The following is a 21,526-nucleotide window of genomic DNA, read 5'->3' as shown; positions in this document are numbered from 1 at the left end:
CATCATCACATAATCATGTATTCTCATTACTACATATATATATATATATATATATATATATATATATATATATATATATATATATATATATATATATATATATCAAATACACAAACACATGAAAATTTCCATAACGCTTATATTAATAATCAAATAATATAACAAATTTGGGATGTTACACTGCTCGCTCGTTTTGATATTTTTTTTTCAATTTTATTGGATTTGGGTTAGGCCTTGATTAGATGCTTACTCATAGAGTCTTGTATATTTATGAAAATTAAGAAAGCTTCACTAGTGTTGTATGGCTTTTTGGTTTGCTAGGGAAATAAGTCTTAATAGAATGCCCTTCCCTCTAATTCTTTTTTGTGTCAAATTTTGAAAAATTTGAATTATAATATGAATATAATCAAATGATTTTTATCTTCATGTATTACATCAAGTTAATTTTACTGTATATCAAATAAGTATTAACTAGAAAAGAATATTAAATATAATTTTTTGGAAGTTGCTACATAGGGTAAATAACCTCATCTTAGGTGGTCTAATATCGTTAAAAGTTTGTATTGAAAATCGTATCAACTTTTGTTTGATATTTTTGTAGACCGTCTCATTGGTCTATCTAAGATAGGTTTATTTAGCTAACGAAATAATTTAAACAAACTATTCAATATTAAGGTTTGAATGATGTAAAGAGTATTTGAACTTATAGTGATATGGACCAATGCTCACTTATACAAAGGGATCTCTATCCTACACATTTTTACTATATTTTATATAAAATTGGTCAGAACCTTCTTTGATGTGTGTGTCTTAACTATTTTTATTTTAAATAATTTTTTATTTTATTTAATGCACAAGCCATATTATAATTCATAATGTTGATTTTTACATACATTTTTTTCTTGTTTCCTTATCTCTTTTCTTGGAGAAGAAACTTGACAATGTTGATTCATGGTAAATTTATAGTGTTTGGTTGGCTCTACAGTGACAATCAATGTGGAAGCCATAAATTACATATATTTAAACAGCACGTGGTCCATACTTTTGTTATGCTTATTGATTTTGATATAATTGTACGATCGAAAGAAAAAAAAATACAAATTAATTAGACTTATTATTTTTTAAATAAAAAATTACTAAAATAAAATAATTTTTTTGTTTGAAACTTTTTAGTCACGTCAGGTTTTGTTTTGTAACTTTTTTTTTACATGTATACAAAATTTTGTTCAAAGATGAAATAATATCAAATTTTAAAAAATTAAAATTAATTTTAATAGTTATCACCTTGTGTTGACTCCTTCCAAACATAATTCTTTATTTTGTCGTTGACAGGAATAAAATTCTCATAGCGACGTGTCAACATGGTCAACCATAATCATGTCTAATCCTTCCGCTATCCTAGTTGTAACTATTTTAAATAAATTATTTTAAATATTTACATACTTAAATTATAAATTTAAATAGTAAAAATTATATTTGTAATTAATTAAAATAAATTATTGTTAATTAGATATATTTAGTTATGATTAAATAACAAATTTAGAGTACTTAAGATAATATAAATTCTTTTAATTAAATTTAGTGTTTTATTTTCTTTTAAAAAAATTTATTTGGTTAAAATATAAATTTAATTTTAAAATATTTATTTATAAATTAATTACTTTATTTAAAAATTTATTTTAATTTTTAGACAAATATTTTATTATATTTAAATTTCTTAATCATTGAAGGTGATACAGTAAAGAAGAATAAAATATATCAAAATACTGGTGGATAAACTAAAATAAAATGTAAAAAATTTTTAGTGCAAGGAGGGCGAACGGCAACGGCAGGACTTAAATTGGGATATGCTGATTACGAAATCCTTTGCAACTGTAATCCACCCCTAATTAACAGTGAATAGATTAGAGTGCTGGGTTTGCCTTACACTCACTCCGAACAATGAGCAAACCGCCACGGAGTTTCACGGCGGCGGAGGAGAAGAAGGCTCCTCCTGCTACGGCCACCGCCGACCAAAGGAACAAACGCCGGGAAGCGCCGACCACAGTACTGTCCCTTAATCCCGACATCCTTTGCATCGTCTTCGCTTTCCTCAACATGTTCGACCTCGTTCGCTGCTCCCTCGTTTGCAAACTTTGGTACTTCACTTCGTCTTTCGCAATTTCAACTAAACCATCGCAATTTGTCACGTGCCTTACTCAAACGCGCGCACGCGCTCGTTCTTTAATTTCGTGAAGGAATTCTGTCCTTGAGTCCCGTTCGCTGCGAGAGTTTTATGAGAGGAGGCTGAAGGATTCTTCTACCTTCCCTTCGAGCTCGTATGAATTTGCCGAAAAGCCCTTGAGGGTGATTTTGGGGGATGTGGCTATGCAGCAGCATAGGTTGGCGCTTCAATGTGGTGGCGTTTACGTTGATCAGTGGAAGGGTCATTCAACCTCGTAAGTGACTTTTCTTCCATTCAGTGCTGTTTCAGTCACCTGCTTTACTTATATAATTGGAATTAGATTCAGTGACAATACTAGTTTTTGCGTAGTTGATGGAGATATTTGGCACGGGTGTTCCAAGTTTATGTGCCTACATTCTCAAAAGATTTGCTTACAGTGCTGCAGCACTAGTCCCATGCTCATTACATCAGCTTCAATCGTCACTGTTTCTCATAATTAGAACTTAATGGATTATATATGAAGAATCGGTCGATATACTATTGATGAACCCCTACTCAGTGCTATGTTGCATGCTTTTTGTGTGTCTGCATGATATGTACACATCAAATCAACATGTATTGATGTTTCATTCTTAACTTCCAATATAGTGTTGCTCAGTGCCGGATGAAAAGGGGCATACTTGTTACTGGCGTGGGTGATAAGGTATGTGCAGTGTTTTATTTCCTATATTTCCAATTTTCCATCCTTCAAAGCTTTCTTTGCTAAGCTGCTGGCATGCACAAGCTGTTTGTTTTATTGTCTATTAAATCTATGGTGGATTATGATTGCTTTGTGCTTAATGACGGAATTGATGTTATCTGTTCTAGAGCCAATCAATTCCTCTGTCTCATCTCCTCTCTGTTTTTCTGCCCTTTAAGACTTGCATATCTTGTACCAAGTACAATTTGCAAGCTTATCGCTCAGTAGTTAGTTATTAAACATGAATAGTGGTATGTCAATATATATCTTCACCTTTACACAAGACAGTATCTAAAGATCTTACACTGACTGAGGAACCTGCAAAGGTAGCAACAATAAATTGTTGCATAAAATTTGACATCATTAGCTGATAATTTCTGAAGTATGAAGTGCTTAGAACAGGAAGAAAGACTTTGACTGCTTATAATTTGAAGCTTCATAGGGTGGGTGTTTCAAGATGGATTCAAAATGAGATATTACAGATTAGTGGATTAGCAAGCTTGTGAGACATGTGAAAATGGAGGAACAGAGGATCTCTTAAATGGCTTAACAATGAACAAATGGGTTGATCCTGGTTCCATAGAGGGATGAGATGTGGAAGGATCAAGGTGCTTTTGTTGTTAGTCCTGTTTTACTGTGCTGCTTAATGGTGGTTGCCTCCCCATTGGGCTTTCATTTGAACATATTTCAAAACAGAATTTTAAACAGAGAGATATGAAAAAACAGAGGATGAAGAGAATGGGATTGTTGTTGCTCTCTGGCTTTTGCTCATGGTCATGGTCCCTGGGTGCAGAGAACTTGTGTGTTGTGTTTATATAGAATGTTGGGTGGTCAAAAATTGGGTATGAAAAAGTGCCACTAGATAGTGTAGATGGCAGAGAACTGGTCACTTTCATGGGGAGATAAGAGGACAAGTGCATTCATTATCAAGTTCCTAAGTTGGGATGATACTTGCTATTTTGGGTGAGACAAGCATATTATTCATCTACTAAACTTTTACATCACTCATAATAACAAACTAATTCTGTTATAGCAATAGCAATAACAGAATGCTAACAGCTAAGCTGTCAGTATAACTACTTCACTAACACAACAAACTAGCTGTATACTCTTAACAGAAAGTATGCTTCTCATTCACAAATGGTATTTGATATGGCCTGGTACCCACAAAATGTTGAAAGAAATGTTTCTTTATTGATAAACCCTATGATTTTGTTAAGATGTTCCACATTAGCTAGGAATAGAGACAGAATACTCCTTATAAGAGCTTGGGCACTCTTCTTCTTATGAGCTAGCTTTTACGACTGAGTTAGGTCTACTGTTGTCAAAAAACAGTTATGGCAGTGCCATGGTGGTTAATGGTGGTGGTTTTTGACTAAACTGGCACAACCATGGCAGAAAATGGCAGTGCCATGGCCAGCCATTATGCACTTGATGGCCATGTTGGCAATGGGGGTTTTAGAAGGAAAAAACATGTTGGGTCATCTACCTGACCCAGTCTAGAGGGACGACTTGCGAACCCAAACCCTAAAATCTTCCTTTCATACACATCTCTTCTTCCTCTCTTCGTCTTAGTTCTTTGTCTAAGTTCTTCATCCTCAGTCAACATCCCTGTTCTTCCTCAATGTTCAACAGTGGCGACTGTCTCTACTGCATCTCCAACAACTATTGTGACTTCTGCTACATCTCTAATGACTGCTACTTCCATCTTAGACGACTATTTTTTCCAGTAGCTACTTCTTTTATCCCTTTCCCTCTTTCTTTGTTCTCTGTTTTAAATTCTTCTTTATTTCTGTTTTTCCCTCTCCCACTTTCTCTACTCTCTATTTTAAGTCGTTCTCTCATCTCTGTTTTGAAATCATTTCTCTTTTTTTTCTTCAAATCATTTTTCTCTTTATTTCAACTTTCCTTAACATGGCTGAACAAGAGTTTTCATCAAATTTTTCAAGAGCTGTTAATTGTACTGATTCAGGATGGAAATATGCTCATTTGTTGACAGATGGTGATACAAATAACATCTTATGCAATTTTGGTGGAAAAGTTGTGAGTGTAAGGATCACTAGAGTCAAACAAGATCTAATTGGGAAGAAGGAAAATGTGAAATATAGCTCAAAGTGATGGGCCTTGAAAGTGTAGGCTTTGATGAAAAAGATGAGCAAGATAGCTTGACATGTAGTATTGCTATTGGGAATAAGGTTGATAAAAAAGGTCAATGGACTTCTTTTTTAGGAAGCCAAAAATTGTCATTGTAAAAAACAAGAAACTATAATTGAGGCAAGTAAATATAAGAGAAGTATGTGACAAGGAAGCAAAGACAAGGATCCATCAATACATAGCTCGATTTTGATATCAAACTGGTCTTTCTTTAACTTTGTTAAATTAAAAAGCTTTCAAGAAATGGTTACAACTATTTGTGCTTTTGGTCCAAATTTGCTAGTTCCGAGTTATCATGAGATTAGAGTTCCACTTTTAAAGAAGGATTTAGAATACGCTGATTTTCTCCTAAAAGATTATCAAGAGCAATGGAGCATCATGTCAAATACATGGATCGATCGTTAGTGTAGATGTTTGATTAATTTCTTTGTGAATTCTCCTATTAAGACTACGTTTGTGAGGTCCATTGACGGATCTAATTTTGTGAAGGCCAGTGTAAAGCTTTTTGAGTTGCTTGATGCTTTTGTGGAGGAGATTGGAGAGGATAAAGTTGTGCAACTTATAACAAATAAAGGAAACAATTATGTTTTGGCTGAAAAGATGTTGGAAGAAAAAAAAACCACATCTTTATTGAATTCCTTGTGCATCCCATTCCATCACTTTCCGTTAACAATGTTCTTTATGTACCTAGGTCTCCCTTTATTTTGTTATCTATCAATTGTCTAACTCATTCTCTTGATTACGTTGTATCTTTTACTGAAGATTGTTTTCCTATAAGACCAGAGTTCATGGCGGATGATTAGTGCTAGATTTGAGTCACAAGGACTCTATCATCTATATCCCTCTGCTTATGTTGGTTTGGTGGTGGACTCTCCTCTCTTGGTTAATGCTTAATTAGGTCATCCCAGTCTTAAAAAATTACAGCAAATGGTACCGAGTCTCTCTAAATTATCTACTTTGTCTCTCAAGTCCTATCAATTAGGCAAGCATATTCATAATTTCCTAGTCATATTAATTGTCGAGCTTCATCTCTTTTTAGTTTGGTTCATTCTTTTGTTTGGGGTCCAAGTCGTACTATGTCTGCCTTAGGATTCAGGTATTTTGTTACCTTTATTGATGACTATTCTCGTTGTACATGATTATAATTAATGAAAAATCCATCATTTATATTTTATACCCCTCATACCTTGCATAGTGATAATGCTCATGAATATTTGTCTCATACCTTTCAAAATTTTGTGACTTCTAATGGCATTTTTCATTAGACTTCTGTTTCTTATACCCCTCATCAAAATGAAATTGCAGAAAGAAAAATATGCTTTATTGAAAGTATTAACACTCTTCTTCATGGTAATATTCCTCATCGTTTATGGGATGATGCCATCCATACAACCTATTATCTTTTAATTGGATGTCTTCTTTTGTCTTTAACAATCAAGTATCGCATTCTATCTTGTTTCCTTATCAATCTTTACATCCTCTTCCTCCTTGTGTCTTTGGATCCACTTTGTTAGTCTAGGAATTGACAAAATCTCTACTTGTGCTCATAAATGTGTTTTTGTTTTTGTTATACTTGATCTCAAAAAGGTTATAATTGTTATTCTCTGACTCTTAATCATTATCTCGTCTCGGTTGATGTTACCAATTCTGTTTTGGTGGCTAAAGACTATACCCAAGTCTTCAATTTCGATTTTGGTGATACATTCTCTCTAGTGGCTATAAGGGCCTCTATTTGCCTATTCTTGTTCATGGCTACAACCTGGCCCCTTTACTAGCATGATATCAAGAATGCCTTTCTCCATAATGACCTCTTGAAAGAAGTATACATGAAGCAATTTCCTGGATTTGTTGCTCAGGAGGAGTCTTCTAGATTAGTTTGTTGTTTGCCAAAATCCTTATATGGATTTAAACATTTTACTAGGGCATGACTCAAAGTGAAGTTCATCGCTCAATTTTTTATTGTCATTCTGCCTCAAGATCCCTTTATTTAATTCTTTATGTCGACGACATTGTTATTACTGGTAACAATCACCATGATATTACATAGATAAAGCAACATTTATGTTACCATTTTCATACAAAAGATTTTGGCAGACTTCGATAACTTTTGGGAATAAAGTTGACACAATCTAACAACAACATTGTGATTTCTCAAATGAAGTACGCATTGGATATTTTAAAGGAAGCTAGATTGATGGGTGTTAGGCCCGTAGACTCCTATAAATCCTAATTCCAAACTTTTGCCAAGTTAAGGGGAGCCTCTTTCTGATTTGAAGTAGTATAAGAGAGACTTGTTGGAAAGATAAACTATCTCACTATCACTCGTCCAAATATCTCTTTTGCAGCCAGTTTGGTAAGTCAGTTTCTTAACTCCTCTTTTGAAGGACGTTGGGATGTGATGATTCACATTTTAAAATACATCAAAAGAATTCTAGAAAAAAGACTCTTGGATGAAGTAAGGTCACACTTGAATTTTGAGTTACGTTGATGTAGATTGGGCAGGTTCTGCTACCAATAGGAGATCTATTTATGGGTATTGTGTTCTTATTGGCGGTAATTTGATTTTATGGCAGAGTGATAAACAAAGTGTAGTTGGTCGTTCAAGTGCATAAGCAGAATAACAAGCCATGGCCTTAGCTATATGTGAACTTATTTTGTTGAAACAACTACTCAAAGAACTGAAATTTGGAGCGATTATGAAAATTACACTTATTTGCAATAATCAGGCAACCTTACATATTGCCTCAAATCCAATGTTCTATGAAAGAACAAAACATATTAAGATAGATTGTTACTTCATTTAGGAGAAAATTCTATTTGAAGACATCACTAATGGCTTTGTCAATTCAAATGATCAACTGACAAATGTTTTAACTAAATTATTGAGAGGTCCTCATCATAGTTATCAATAGTGGCGGAGCGGCCCTTTCCCGCGACGGAGAGCCTGTCGTGTCGCGTTTCAGAGTAGCAGCCGTCGCGCCGCGATTAGCGGCAGAAAACTCTGAAAATAGCGGATGGAGCGGCCGTTATCTCATCCTCCCATGTTTCCGTTTTTGCCCCTCATCTTTTACTGTTGGGGCCTTTTAAGGGGGGGCAATTTTGGAATTTCGACCTCCCTTATATTTCTGAATCATCTTCTTCAACCCTAGCCTCCGTCAGCTCCTCTCTTCTGTTCTCGGTTCTCTCTCCTCTGTTCTTTGTTTTCCGGTCATCCTCTGTTCTCTATGCTCTATTTTTCCGACGAGGCTTCCATTTTGATTTCCGGTCATCTTCTTCGTCTCCGGCGAGCTTCTAAGGTGACCCAAATTATTTTGAGTCATTTTCTTCATCTCTTGTCATCTTCTTCAAGGTCAGCACAACTTTCCAGTCATCTTCTCCAACTCCGGCAGACTTCAGTTCCGGCAAACTTTCCGGTACTGAACATTTGTTTTTCCTATATTTTTCTCTGGTTTTTTACTCTTCTCTGTTTTGATTCTTCTATTATTTTCTGTTTGAAATTTTGAAAGCTTAAAAAAGAAGTAATGGCTACTCCTCCCAATCAGTCACAAGGAATCGGTTCTGTTTCAATTTCATCCTGTGCATTAGTGAAGCCTTCAGGAAATAATTTGGATATAGGTTGGCAATGGAATAGTTTGAAAGACATAAATAATAAAAAGTCAGTTACTTGTGATTTTTGTGGAAAAACGATTGCAGGCGGTATTACCCGAGCAAAGAGGCACCAAATGGGAGTGAAGGGAGATGTTGATAAGTGTCCAAGGATTCCCAAAGAAATAAAAGAAACACTTATAGCAGTTCATGAGAAGAAGAGAATTGAAAAAGAGGTATATTTACTTCAGCATAATGAAGATGATGATGAGGAAGAAGAGGTGCAAGAAATTCAAAATATTCGTAGTGGAAAATGACCTTCAACCTCAAGTGTTGCATCAGCTTATGTTAGTGGTTGTAATGCCACCAAAAAAGAAAATAATGTTAAGGGCCCATTGGATTTATTGTGATTAAAGAGTCCAGAAACAAGCATCAAATTAGCAAAATCAAAAAGACAAACAAGTATAAATGATGCTTGTATCAAAGAGGTAAGAGCAAGAACAATTCAATACATAGAAAGATTTCTTTGTAGGAATGGAATTGCTTTCAATGTTGTGCGCTCAAAAAGTTTCAAATTAATGGTTGAAGCTATTGGAAACTATGGTCCACATCTAAAGCCTCTTAGTTATCATGAGTGTAGAGTTCCTCTTCTTAAAAAGGAGTTAGAGTATACAAAGGAAATGTTGAAAAGTCGTGAAGAAGAAAGAGAAAAATGTGGATGTTCAATTATGTCAGATGCGTGGACGGATAAAAAAAATAGAACATTGATCAATTTCTTAGTAAATTGTCCAATTGGTTCTATGTTTGTAAAGAGTATTGATGCATCTGCTTATATGAAAACTGGAGAAAAGTTGTTTGAGCTCTTGGATAGCTTTGTTTAAGAGATTGGAGAGAAAAATGTTGTACAATTAGTTACTGATAATGGAAGTAATTATGTATCAGCCGGTAAGAATTATTCTTAACTCTATATTAATATCAGTTTCTAATTATTTTATTAGTTTCTAATTTTAAACTATGCAATTTAATTTTAGGTAAGTTGTTGCAAGCTAAAAGACCACATTTGTTTTGGACTCCATGCGCTGCACACTGTATTGACTTGATATTAAAAGACATTGGAAAAATACCTAGAGTCAAGAGAACAATCTAAAGAGGAGTTACTCTTGTAGGTTTTATTTATAATCATTCATTGACTTGAACATTATGAGGAGGTTCACAAATAAAGCTGAATTGGTTAGATATGGAGTGACAAGGTTTGCCACAACATTCCTCACATTACAAAGGTTGCATAATAAAAAAAACAACCTTAGAAAAATGTTCACTTCCGATGAGTGGTTAAAGTCCAGAACAGCCAAAGAAGCTAAAGGAAAAAGGGCAACAGACACTGTGCTTATGCCTTCTTTTTGGAATGATGTGGTTTTCAGTCTTAAGGCTATGGGGCCACTTGTGCAAGTTTTGAGACTTGTTGATAATGAAAGAAAACCTGCAATGGGTTATATATATGAGGCAATTGATAGAGCTAAAGAAAGCATTCAAAATGCATTCAAAGGAAATGTAGACAAATATAAGGAGATTTTTGCTATAATTGATAGAAGATAGGAGTGTCAACTTCATTATCCATTATATGCTGCAGGTTATTATTTGAATCCTCAATTTTTTTATAGCAATAAACAAATTGAGAATGATCCTGAAGTTGTGGAGGGCTTGTATAAATGTATTGAGATGCTATGTACAAGTGAAGATGATGTAGACAATGTTACAATTCAATTATCAACATATAGAAGAGCTGAAGGTCTCTTCGGTTTAAGTGGAGCAAAAAGACAAAGGGCTACAATGGCTCCTGGTAAGAGATTTGTTTAATTTTTTTTATTGTAATGTAATTATGTAGATATAACACTAAAGGTTAATAAGTTGATGCATAACTTGCAGTTGAATGGTGGAAGAATTATGGAGTACGTACACCACATTTACAAAACACTGCTATTAGAGTGTTGAGTTTGACTTGTAGTTCATCTGGATGTGAACGAAATTGGAGTACTTTTGAGCACGTAAGTAAATATCAAGTAACTTCAATTTAAAGTTCTTATATTGAAAGTGAAAATCTAATATATATTTTTTTTATGGTAAAATAGATTCATTCTAAAAAGAGAAGCAGACTTGAGCATCAAAGGTTACAAGACTTGGTTTTTATTAAATATAACCAAGCTCTTAATGAACGTTTTGAGTGTTCTAACGTGGTGGATCCTATTATCTTAAAAGATGTTGATGATAGTAATAATTGGTTGCTAGAAGGAATAGCTGGAGATGATGAAGATGCTGTAGATGAATTAGTGTTTGATGATGATAACTTGACTTGGGGAGCTGTTGCTAATGCAATTGGGGCTAGTGAGCCTATAGCCTACACTAGGCGACAAGCTAGATCAAAATCCAAGACAACTACAATTGCTTCTTCATCTAAATCTAAGGGAAAAGGAAAAGAAATTGTACAAGAAGAAGAAGAAGAATGTGATAAGGAAGACTTTGAAGAAGAGGAGGAGGAGGAAAAAGTTCTTTACAAAAGTAGTGATGAAAGTGAAAATGAAAAAGACATGACAAATCTTGGAGATGAAGATGATGATAATTATTAAAATATTTGTATTTGAATTGAACACTTAGTATTTTTAAACATCTAAGCATTAGAGACTTAAATTTAGTTAGTTAAATTTATTTTTATATTTTGTTGTTACTTGTTATTGACATCTAAGCATATATATATATGTGTGTAATTTAATTTATGAGTATATTTATAATACCTAAAATAGCGGCCATCCCGCTATCCGCTATGCCGCTATAGCGTTTTTGAGGTCGGTCGCTCCGCGCCACTATCCGAGATTGACTACTATGGTCCTCATATTAATTATATGTGACAAGCTTGGTGCATATATATGATCCAGCTTGAGGGGGAGTGTTAAATATATGTAATTATAATAGTAAGACAAGTTTATCTTTGTAATTATGATAATTGGGTAACTAAATTATTCTATAAATATTATTGTTAATATAAATATATGCTCTGTTGTATAGTTGAAATATGCAAATTCACATGTTCTCGCACGCCTAAGACTTGACATCTCATGATTGAAGTTTACAGGATTGGACATGCAGGTGACCCAACAAGACTGAACATCTGTGGGCAGCCCAACATTTGAACTAGATAGGCTTTGATATTATATTAGAAAAATTAGGCCTAACTCACTCCAAAAAACTAGTTCATAGAAGGAGGACTATTCAAGCTCTTATAAAGAGTATTATGGCTCTATACCTAGCCAATATTGGACATCTTAACAAACTTAAACAATTGCTCAAAGAATTGAGATTTGGAGAGGTTACACATGTCACTTATCTACGATAATCAAGTAGTCTTGTATATTGCCTCAAATCCATTTTTTATAAGAAAACTAAATATATTGAGATAAATTGTCACTTAATTAGAAAAGAAATTTTACCTAAAGACATCCCCACCATCTTTGTGAATTCTAATGATCAATTGGTAGATGTCTATACCAAGTCATTAAGCGATCCTCAAATTAGTTATATATGACAAGCTTGGTGCATATGATTTATATGCTCCAATTTGAGAGGGAGTGTTAGAAATATGTAATTTTAGTAAGGCTATAAACAGTGAAGTTAATATCTTTGAAATTATAGTAATTAGGTATCTGCATATTTATAATATATGTAGATTCATCTTGTGTCTTATTGATTCTCTCTTTCAACCATTTTTAACTATGTTAGACCTTGTTGGACTAACTATTTCTATGGTGATATGACAGGTTATTCGTCTCTGGTCATTAGACAGCTACAGATGCATAGAAGAACACTCGATACCACATCTGTTCCCTTTTGTTGACTTTGATTTTGATGAGAGCAAGGTAAAGTAATTGATGGAATGTTTTATGGATTCAATTTTGCACAGTAAACATTTTAGAAATTTACCTCCATTAGTAAATCATATGCTGCCACCTTTATAAAATATAGTTAAGCTTTTATTGGGAGTGAAAACCCTTACTATCAATTTTAAACATTTGCTTTATTAGTTATCATATGTAAGATCTAAATGATATACTTCTATTATCTTGCATTTAAACTGGAAGTCAATTTAGTCATGGTTCTAGGTAACTACAGTAGGTCATTGTATCTATTGGATGTTGATATGTGAATAGAAGTTATAAGTAGAGTAAATTGCACGTTCCTCCCTCAAGAGATGCTTAAGTTACAGTGCTCTCTCCTCTTATTTTAAGAATTATACTCCCCTATCTTGAGACATGAATTTATGCTGTGTACTTACACTTTAGTCTATTCATGTAAACGAGCATAGTAGGAATATTTTTTTCTATCACTCTGAATTTTTATATCATGAACAAGATGACAATCAGTTTTGAACTACTATTATCAGCTTTGCAATTTTAGAATACAGAATAACAATTTTGGGTGAAGTATGGGTGTTTAAAACTCCATTTCATCTTTTAAAGTCCTAAAATTAGTAATGTTATGTCTCTTTTTATTACTTGTCTTTACTGAAGTCAGGAATCAATCGATATTTATTGTCTGCCTGCAGTGTGGAAATAATATATAATTCATTTCAAATAAAATGATTCCCATGCAGTCTATCTGCAATGGATTCTGTTGTGAAAACTTTTAATACATCATGTTTGATCTACTGTCAAATTCGTTTGGAAAAAAGGTGCAAAAGTCTTTAATTTAGGGTTTCTATCATATTCCCTGAAACTAGAATGAAAGGGCTAGGGTTAGAGTGAGTCCCAACAAAAAGGACATTTTAAAAATAAAATAATTTATTGACACAAAAATGAGTACTATCTCCAATGCTGTTATTCTGTAATTATGTTTGAAATTTTCAATGGAATTTCACTGTGCTGCAAATCACCTGTAGTTGACGGTTAACTTGCTATATCTTTTCATTTATACTGTCAATTTGCCAAAAATATGTTTGTTAATTCAAGTTTCTTAAATTTGCTGGCTTGCTCAAGTTTTGCATGTTTATAGTTTCTGAAATCTCTCTAAATACTTATTTGTAGATTGTTGGTCTAATTGGTAGTCATTTATGCATATGGAGGCGGAATGGGAAAAGAAGCATGTTCCCTTCACTTGAAGGCAAATTTGTAAAAGGTTCATGCATGCGGTAAACAAAATCAATGCTCTGTTTTTCTTGTTTCTTGTTTCATTAGGGAGTTAGAGTCTTGCTTGCTTTGTGTGGAGTGATGGCTTGTAGTAAGTTGGGAATCAACCTATATGATATAAATGAGAGTTTACTATTTGGGAAGTGAAGCATATAGATGAGCTACACTCCACAATTTGTCACATGCATAAAAAGAAATTGTTTAAGAATAATGTGTGAATTGCACTCTCTTTCGCTGCTATTGTTTTACTTTTTACCCACGTGTTTTGTTAATTTCCTTCTTAATTGCGAAGATCAAAATTGTTATTACTTTACATAAACTTTTATATAAACTTTTCCTTATTACTTTACATAAACTTTTAGATTTTTGTGAATACTTAATTTTATATTTATACAAATTTCCTTGTTACTTTACATAAACTTTCAAAATTTTTATAAATATTTATATTTATAAAATTGTCTTTATTACCTTATATAAACTTCAAATTTCTTATAAATACTTATCTTTACATTTATAAAATTCATAATATTTAATCTATTATTTGCAGTACTCTTAGTCAAAATTCTCAGCAATTATCTTTAATTTCATGTAGAAAACATGTTTTCTTTGTTAGAAATTGCAAAGTCTATCACTTCTATTCATTTTTTTCCTCAAAATTCATATTATTCTAAAATACTCTCTCATAGTCATTTCTTTAGTTAATTATAACATTTATTTTTAACATTAGGTTGCCTTTTACTCTTCTCTCTATCTATCACAATATCATATTATAAAAATGTGCACTTTTTGACATTTATATCTTTTTAATACAATACTATACATGTAAATTACATTTTTGTTGAAATATACATCATAATTGATCTATTCTTTATCAGTGTATTATATTTATTAGTTTTATAATTATGCAAAATTCTCAATTTTTTATGTCTTCGATCTTTATGATCTTTATAATATATTTTGATGTTTCATATTTATTTTAAAATAAAATACATGTGCATTGCACAAGATACTAAACTAGTTTATATCAATTGTAAGCTTTGCACAGATTTTTCGTGAAGATCATGCCTTCTGTAATCAATGCCCATGTTCCACCTTTCTGAATGAGACTAACCATCTGTATAACAATATTAACATCCAAATGCTCTTGTGAAGTTGACTTTGCAGGGCTTGAGGTTACAACTTTGTGCTATTCATATTTATAGTAAGATAGGTTGAGGGGATAGTTCAGTGAGATAGCAGTAAATATTAAATAGATGCTTGGTAGAAGATAAACAAGCTATTGACATATCACATATGATTCCTGAAAGTTTTTCTCTTCTTGTTCTGTGCTTTCAGTTATTTTGATCCAGAAGCTGTGGTTGGATGTGATGATGGGGCTGTTCGCATTTTTGACATGTACAGTAGGACATGTTCTCAAATAATAAGGTATTTTGTAGTTTTTCCTATTATGATTGCTGATCATAAATGGTTAGCAACTTATGATCAAGGTTATTGTAAAAAGAACCTGAATTTTAATTGCATATTGCTCATTAAAAATGGAGCCATTCATATTTTCTGGTAGCTTGAGAGAAATAATCTCATAATTCATTCATATACAAAATCGATAATCTCATTCTTATAGATTGATTCATATATACTGCTTGAGGAATAACTTAAAAATGTCAACTAGCAATCGTGATGTGTACAACTTGCTATCTGCAGGATGCATTATGCACCAATAACATGTTTATGTTTGGGTGAAGATCAAGTGATACTGAGTGGCTCCACTTTAGGGAGTATCACAATATCAGATCCTTCCTCTGTTCAACAGGTAGCAACACTTAGATCAAGTGACACCAGAGGTAATAGTTTATCCCTTTTAATTGGCATCTTGGTTGATGTTAAGGGAAGAGAAGAGACATTGGACGAATTCCATGTGTCTTAAACTACACAAAGGACCTGAAATTTGATACACTAAAAAAGATAATAATATACACACAGTTACCCTAATTACCGTAACTTCATTATTTGGTTAGCCTTTACAATGAACCTTGACGCTATTTATATGTTGTCCAACAATCCCCCCTCAAGGTAGAGCATATAGGTCAAATGCATCTAGCTTACTACATATTTAATTTATCTGAGAACCTCTCAAAGACTGAAGGAAAACATCTACTAACTGATCATTAGTTTTAACAAAATGAATGTTGATGTCTCTATGTAAGATCTTCTTTCTAATGCAATTTATCTAAATGTGTTTGGTCCTCTCATGAAATACTAGATTCAAGGAGATATGCAAAGCAGCTTGATTATCACACATGAATGACATTTACAAAATCTCCCCTTATCTGAGTTCTTTTTGCAACTATTTGAGCCAAATGATTTCACTCATAATTGATTACATGGACTTTTTCTTTTCTTTTTATTTTTTTCTGTTTTAGCACCTAATCTTGCACAACACCTTGCCTTATTTTTCTAGGATATTAGTTTATCCCTAATGAATACACAATACCCAGAGGTGGAATAGGGGAACTTGCCCAACCAGCATTTGACCACCAATAATCTGAATGTGGCCATGATCCGCATAAATAAAGACCAATTCCTTTAGCTCCTTCAACGTTTTTTTAGGATACAAATGATTGGATCCCAATGTCCATTATAAAGTGAATTTCAGAACTAACTTACCATACTAACTGCGAGATGTATAAACGAGTGATTATGACAAAGTTGATAGTTTAGTTTCCTAATTAATCTATGGTACCTTCCTTGATTTGGATGTGGCTCCCCATAATTGGTTGGTAAAGCTTAGCATTTGGTTGAATTGGAATGTCAACAAGCGTTGCAATCAATGGACCAGATTCCTCAAAAATATCCATGGCATACTTTTTCTGAAAATCACAAATATTATCCTTTGATTATGCCACCTCTATGTCAAAGAAGTATTTGAGTTTTTCTATATCTTTTATCTAAAAGTGATGACAGTGATTTTATTTAACCTAATATGCCATGATGATCACTGTTTATGATGACCGTGTCATCTACATACACAGTCAAGTAAATACACTCTTGAGTGTTGATAGAACCGAGTGGTCAGTTGTACACCTTGTCATACAAGACTACCACAGTTATAATTCCATCTAACGAGACCATAGGCAATTGTTTAGGGACATATTCTTTCAATTTTATGCTCCGAAAATCTCTTAAGTTCCATTCTCTTCATTCCAACCTCTGGATTTTTCAAGTTTTATCTTCAAAATCCACTCTTTTACATAAAAAAAACTTATAAAACAAGTAACTTGAACAAAAGTAAAACATTTAATGAAATTAAATCTAAATGCAAGATTATACATGATTAAAAAGAAATACATACTTGAAAATACTGAAATTCTATTCTTATTTCAATACATTTCAATTTACATGCATATATAAGAGTCTAATCCTAATATTTACACAGGAGAATATCCTAGAATATCTTCTAATAATCTTATAAATAATAACAAATAATTACAGAGATATTGACAATAAATGTTTACAATAAATTATAATCATTATGATATATTATCAACACTCCTCCTCAATTTGGTGAATGAATATCTATTATTCCCATATTGTGAGAAAGATCTTGGAACTACTCAGTTGTCAATCCCTTAGTGAACATGTCTACTAATTAATCTCGAGAAGGAACAAAAGTAGTAACCATGAGACCACTCTCTAGTTTCTGTTTAATGAAATGCCAATCAATCTCTATGTTTTGTCATATCATGTTGGACAAGCTTATGAGCTACGTTGATGGTGTACTTATTATTACACAAAACTTTCATTAGACTAGTGAATTTTAATTTGAGGTTGCCAAGAATAATTTTTATCCCGAAAAGTTCACACCCTTCTTGGGCCATGGGGAATTCAGCTTCAATACTTGATTTAGCTACAACATTTTGTTTAACCCAGAAACATACGATATCCTAAAGTGGATCTTCTATCTACATTGGAACATGCATAGTTAGCATTTATATATATTTCAAAGGAAAGAGACTCCCTTTTCAAAAAGTATGCCTTGTCCAGGACTTTCTTTCAAATGCTGGAGGATCTTGTTCATTGTTTGTAAATGTCTTTTACATGGATCATGCATGAATTGACTGACGATGCTAACAAAATATGCAATGTTAGGTCTAGTATATAGATTAGTTTTTCCACTAGCCTTTGGTATTCAACTTTGTCTACAATAGAGCGCTCCTCCTCTCCTTTTATTCGGTTGTTCTGTTCTACAGGTACTCCAGTAGTTTTGCAGCCTAGCTTTCCTGTCCCCCTGAAAAGATCTAGAACATATTTTTTGTGAGATAAAAATTTCTTATTTTGAGTACGGAAGTACTTCAGTTTTTCTAGATCCTTCATCTCAAACTGAGCAGCTAATTTCTCCTTCAAGCTTTTGTTTTTAAATTTCATCATCACTTGCAATGATCATGTCATTCGCATAAACTAGCAAAAGTGTTAGTTTACCATCTTGTGAGTGTTTTATGAAAAGAGTATGATTACCCTATCTTTGCCTATATCCTAAGGACACCACAGCCTGAGTAAACCTCCCCAACTGCTTAAGTTCATATAAAGCTTCCTTCAATTTGCATGCATTGCTTTCACCATTAATGGTGTCGTTCCCTGACCCTGAGGGAATATTCACATACACTTCCTCCTTTCCAACCAAAGGAGTGCTAATGAAAGGATAGTTTTAACGGTATTCATTTTTGCCACCAGTGCAAATGTCTCTTCATAGTCAATTTCATTGGTTTGACTGCATCCCTTTGCAACTATTCTGACTTTGTATCAATCAAAGGTATCATCTGATTGATATTTAATTGTATATATCCACTTGCGACCCATTGTTTTCTTATCCTTAAGTCATTTTATTCCAATGCCCTCATCTCTTCATTCATGACTTGAACTTAGTTCTCACCCTTTAAGGCTTCTTATACTGTCTTAGGGATATTTGAAAAATCAATAGCAGAGATGAAACTACAATGCTATATAGATAAATGTTTAGTGGACAGAAATAGAGAAATAGGATAATTGATACAAAACATTTTTCTTTTCATAAAGCAAAGGAAGGTCATTTAGGTTAGGTTCACAATTGTTTAAATAAATATCTAATGATTCAGGATCAGTGGTATTAGAAGATAGAACTTCCTCTAGTTCAAGAGACTAAATTTGTTGTTGGACCTGGTTGGGTTTTCATAAACCTATGCATAACATGCACTCATCATAAATGCTGTAAATATTCTGTTTTTAGAAGACATTAACTGATATTATTCTATATTTACAGTGGTGAATCATATCAAATATTAGGATTGATTTTATTAGTTAATGAGACATTTTCTCCAAAATTAGGATTGGTATATATTAGTGATTGTAATCAGTTTTTTTAACAAGAAAGATAATATTCAGAATTTCCTTTCTTCCAAGTCTCTTATTTTCTTTGGTGGACACACTCTGTTTGATAAAATATTTTGTAGATATTTGTATGTCTAGGATATTAACTTTGTATGAGATGCAGTACTATGATTGGTTTTAACTTTTAACCAACATTTTGAAAGCACTATATATCTCTGGTGCAGCAAGTGAATCTTAGTGTTTATCTCTCAGGCATAAGGACCTTGTGTTTCAATCCCTCCTCTCAGCTACTGTTTGCTGGATCTGCTGTTGGATATACATATTGTTGGGACCTAAGGTATGTCAGCAATAGGATAATAAAGGTGGTTCCTTGAGCGAATCAATGCTCTTAAGGTGGCACATGGTTCTACATAGGCAATTGCTACAACAAAAGTATATTGATTATTTCCACAAATTTGATTGAGAGTAGCTTTAATCTTCTATGTTAGGGGGATACCAAATAGACAACTAAGAAATGACTTGTTACAACAAAATTATCTGTAGCTGATATAATGTTTATAGACTCAGTAAGACTGCTGTAATTAAAAGTATTTTAAATGTTCCTCTGGCCAGAGCCTAGTTGTATCCTTCCCAGAAATTTAGGAATTTGTCATAATAGTATTACATCACATTCTTGTTTTGTCATAATAGTATTACATCACATTCTTGTTTTAATATATTGTGATGGGTAATAAGGTGCCGCATGAACCTTTATGTTTCTCAGACAACATGGCAAGGATTAAAAAACCCTGTTACCTTAGTTAGCTAACCAAAATATCAACTGCAAGTATAAACCAATAGTGATCCATTGTTATATTTAACACTACAATATCATCTCTTTGATTAATCAATTGCTTAACTTTTTTTGTTTGCTCCATGTAGAACAAGGAAACTGTTGTGGGGCAACCGAGTGAGTCCTAATGTTGTATACTCCTTACAGCACTTGCAGAGTGACACGTCAACATTAGCTGTTGGTGGAATCGATGGCATCATAAGAATACTTAATCAGAATGATGGCAATGTTGTTTCAAGTTGTTGTCTGGAGGATAAATTGTTATCAACATATCAAAGTCCTACGTTCATTCAGAGAAGGAAAGGAAGGAGGTTGCCTGAAGATGCCATAAATATAGACATTATTCCTACGACTGCTCGACCTTCTATTACATGCCTCGCCGTTGGAATGAAGAAAATTGTTACCACACACAATACCAACGACATCAGATTATGGAAATTCAAATGCAGTACTCCTACCTTGTAAATTTGGGAATTTAATATTCTGTATACCCTTTGTTTGGGATAAATTATCTTGTAGGAGTGCCATGTAGTGAGGAAGAGAAATTTACCTATTTTAAAAAAAAGAAACCTATACATACGTAAATATTATCTTGTTCCGCTATAATATTGGTCTTGTTCAAGGAGGCACTTGGCAATAATTTGAGGAGTCCCAGGTGCAATCCAAAATCATTTGTAAGTGTATTTGGCTATGTATCATGTTTGGTTGAGCAACAAAGGATTCGAACTCTCTTATGTTATTTCATAACAAGAGATTGTTGAGCTGAAGAAAGACAGGAGAAGGAAAACATAAATAATGTATTTTATAATTCAATCGCTGTTATTTTTCTCTTTTCTTTTTAAGGTCTTATTCTATGCAAGAGCTGGTAGTCAGCAGGGTAGGAAAGCATGATATTGAGTAAATTTCTGAACTGCTTAAAATATGAGTTGAATATTTTAGAGCCCATTTGCAGTGGATTTTAGTTTTAAAATTTTTTTAAATTAAGATCAGTTTTCGATTGTGATTTTGATTTTAATTTTTTGATATAGTTTCACGTTTTTATCAAATTTTAAACCTAAAGCATTCAAATCATTCATTATATATATTTTGGTTTATTTATTACCACAGTGGTAGTGGTAAATAATAACCGTGATTACAACAATGGTGATGATAATGAAAATAGTAGTAGTAATTTGTCAGAGTAATTGAGAAAAAAAAAGCTAAAAAAGATAAGTATGATAATAGCAACAATAACTTTGATGTAATCAATGGGAAGGTAATTTTGGTGACAACAATGAGGAGGAAGGGTAGGAAGGGTGACAGTGAAGGAATTCATATCCTTTCAATTAAATGTTTAGTTCTTTTTTAACATTAGCAAATTAGCAAATTTTGAAATAATTGCTTAAGAGAGTTCAATTTTTGCTCAAGTTATAAATAACTTAAGTGAATATATATCATGCTTTAGCGAGAACACCTTTGCATAATTGATATTTGTTTAAGTAATTTTCATCTCGCTTAAGTGAATATATCACTTCAAT

General features: G+C 33.0%; 1 protein-coding gene across 2 annotated transcripts; it reads left to right on the top strand.

The window, feature by feature from the left end:
• The first annotated feature begins 1,723 nt into the window (after nt 1-1,723).
• Nucleotides 1,724-20,984, top strand: LOC113854027 (F-box/WD-40 repeat-containing protein At3g52030). 2 transcript variants are annotated; one of them, XM_027484832.1, is made up of 11 exons: nt 1,815-2,138; nt 2,238-2,438; nt 2,813-2,867; nt 10,273-10,482; nt 10,569-10,687; nt 12,452-12,550; nt 13,715-13,818; nt 15,152-15,241; nt 15,518-15,657; nt 19,430-19,514; nt 20,099-20,952. In XM_027484832.1, exons 4-11 carry the CDS (start codon nt 10,362-10,364, stop codon nt 20,472-20,474), a joined length of 1,134 nt encoding a protein of 377 aa, XP_027340633.1. In that variant the 5' UTR covers nt 1,815-2,138; nt 2,238-2,438; nt 2,813-2,867; nt 10,273-10,361; the 3' UTR covers nt 20,475-20,952. The 2 variants fall into 2 exon arrangements, with proteins under 2 accessions (XP_027340632.1, XP_027340633.1); XM_027484831.1 differs by lacking the exons at nt 10,273-10,482; nt 10,569-10,687 and having other exon boundaries at nt 1,724-2,138; nt 20,099-20,984.
• Nucleotides 20,985-21,526: the final 542 nt, after the last annotated feature.

This window comes from Abrus precatorius, unplaced genomic scaffold (assembly GCF_003935025.1).
Source record: "Abrus precatorius isolate BTA unplaced genomic scaffold, Abrus_2018 Scaffold11, whole genome shotgun sequence".
Lineage (NCBI taxonomy): Eukaryota > Viridiplantae > Streptophyta > Magnoliopsida > Fabales > Fabaceae > Abrus > Abrus precatorius.
This window is presented reverse-complemented; position numbering and strand designations above follow the sequence as displayed.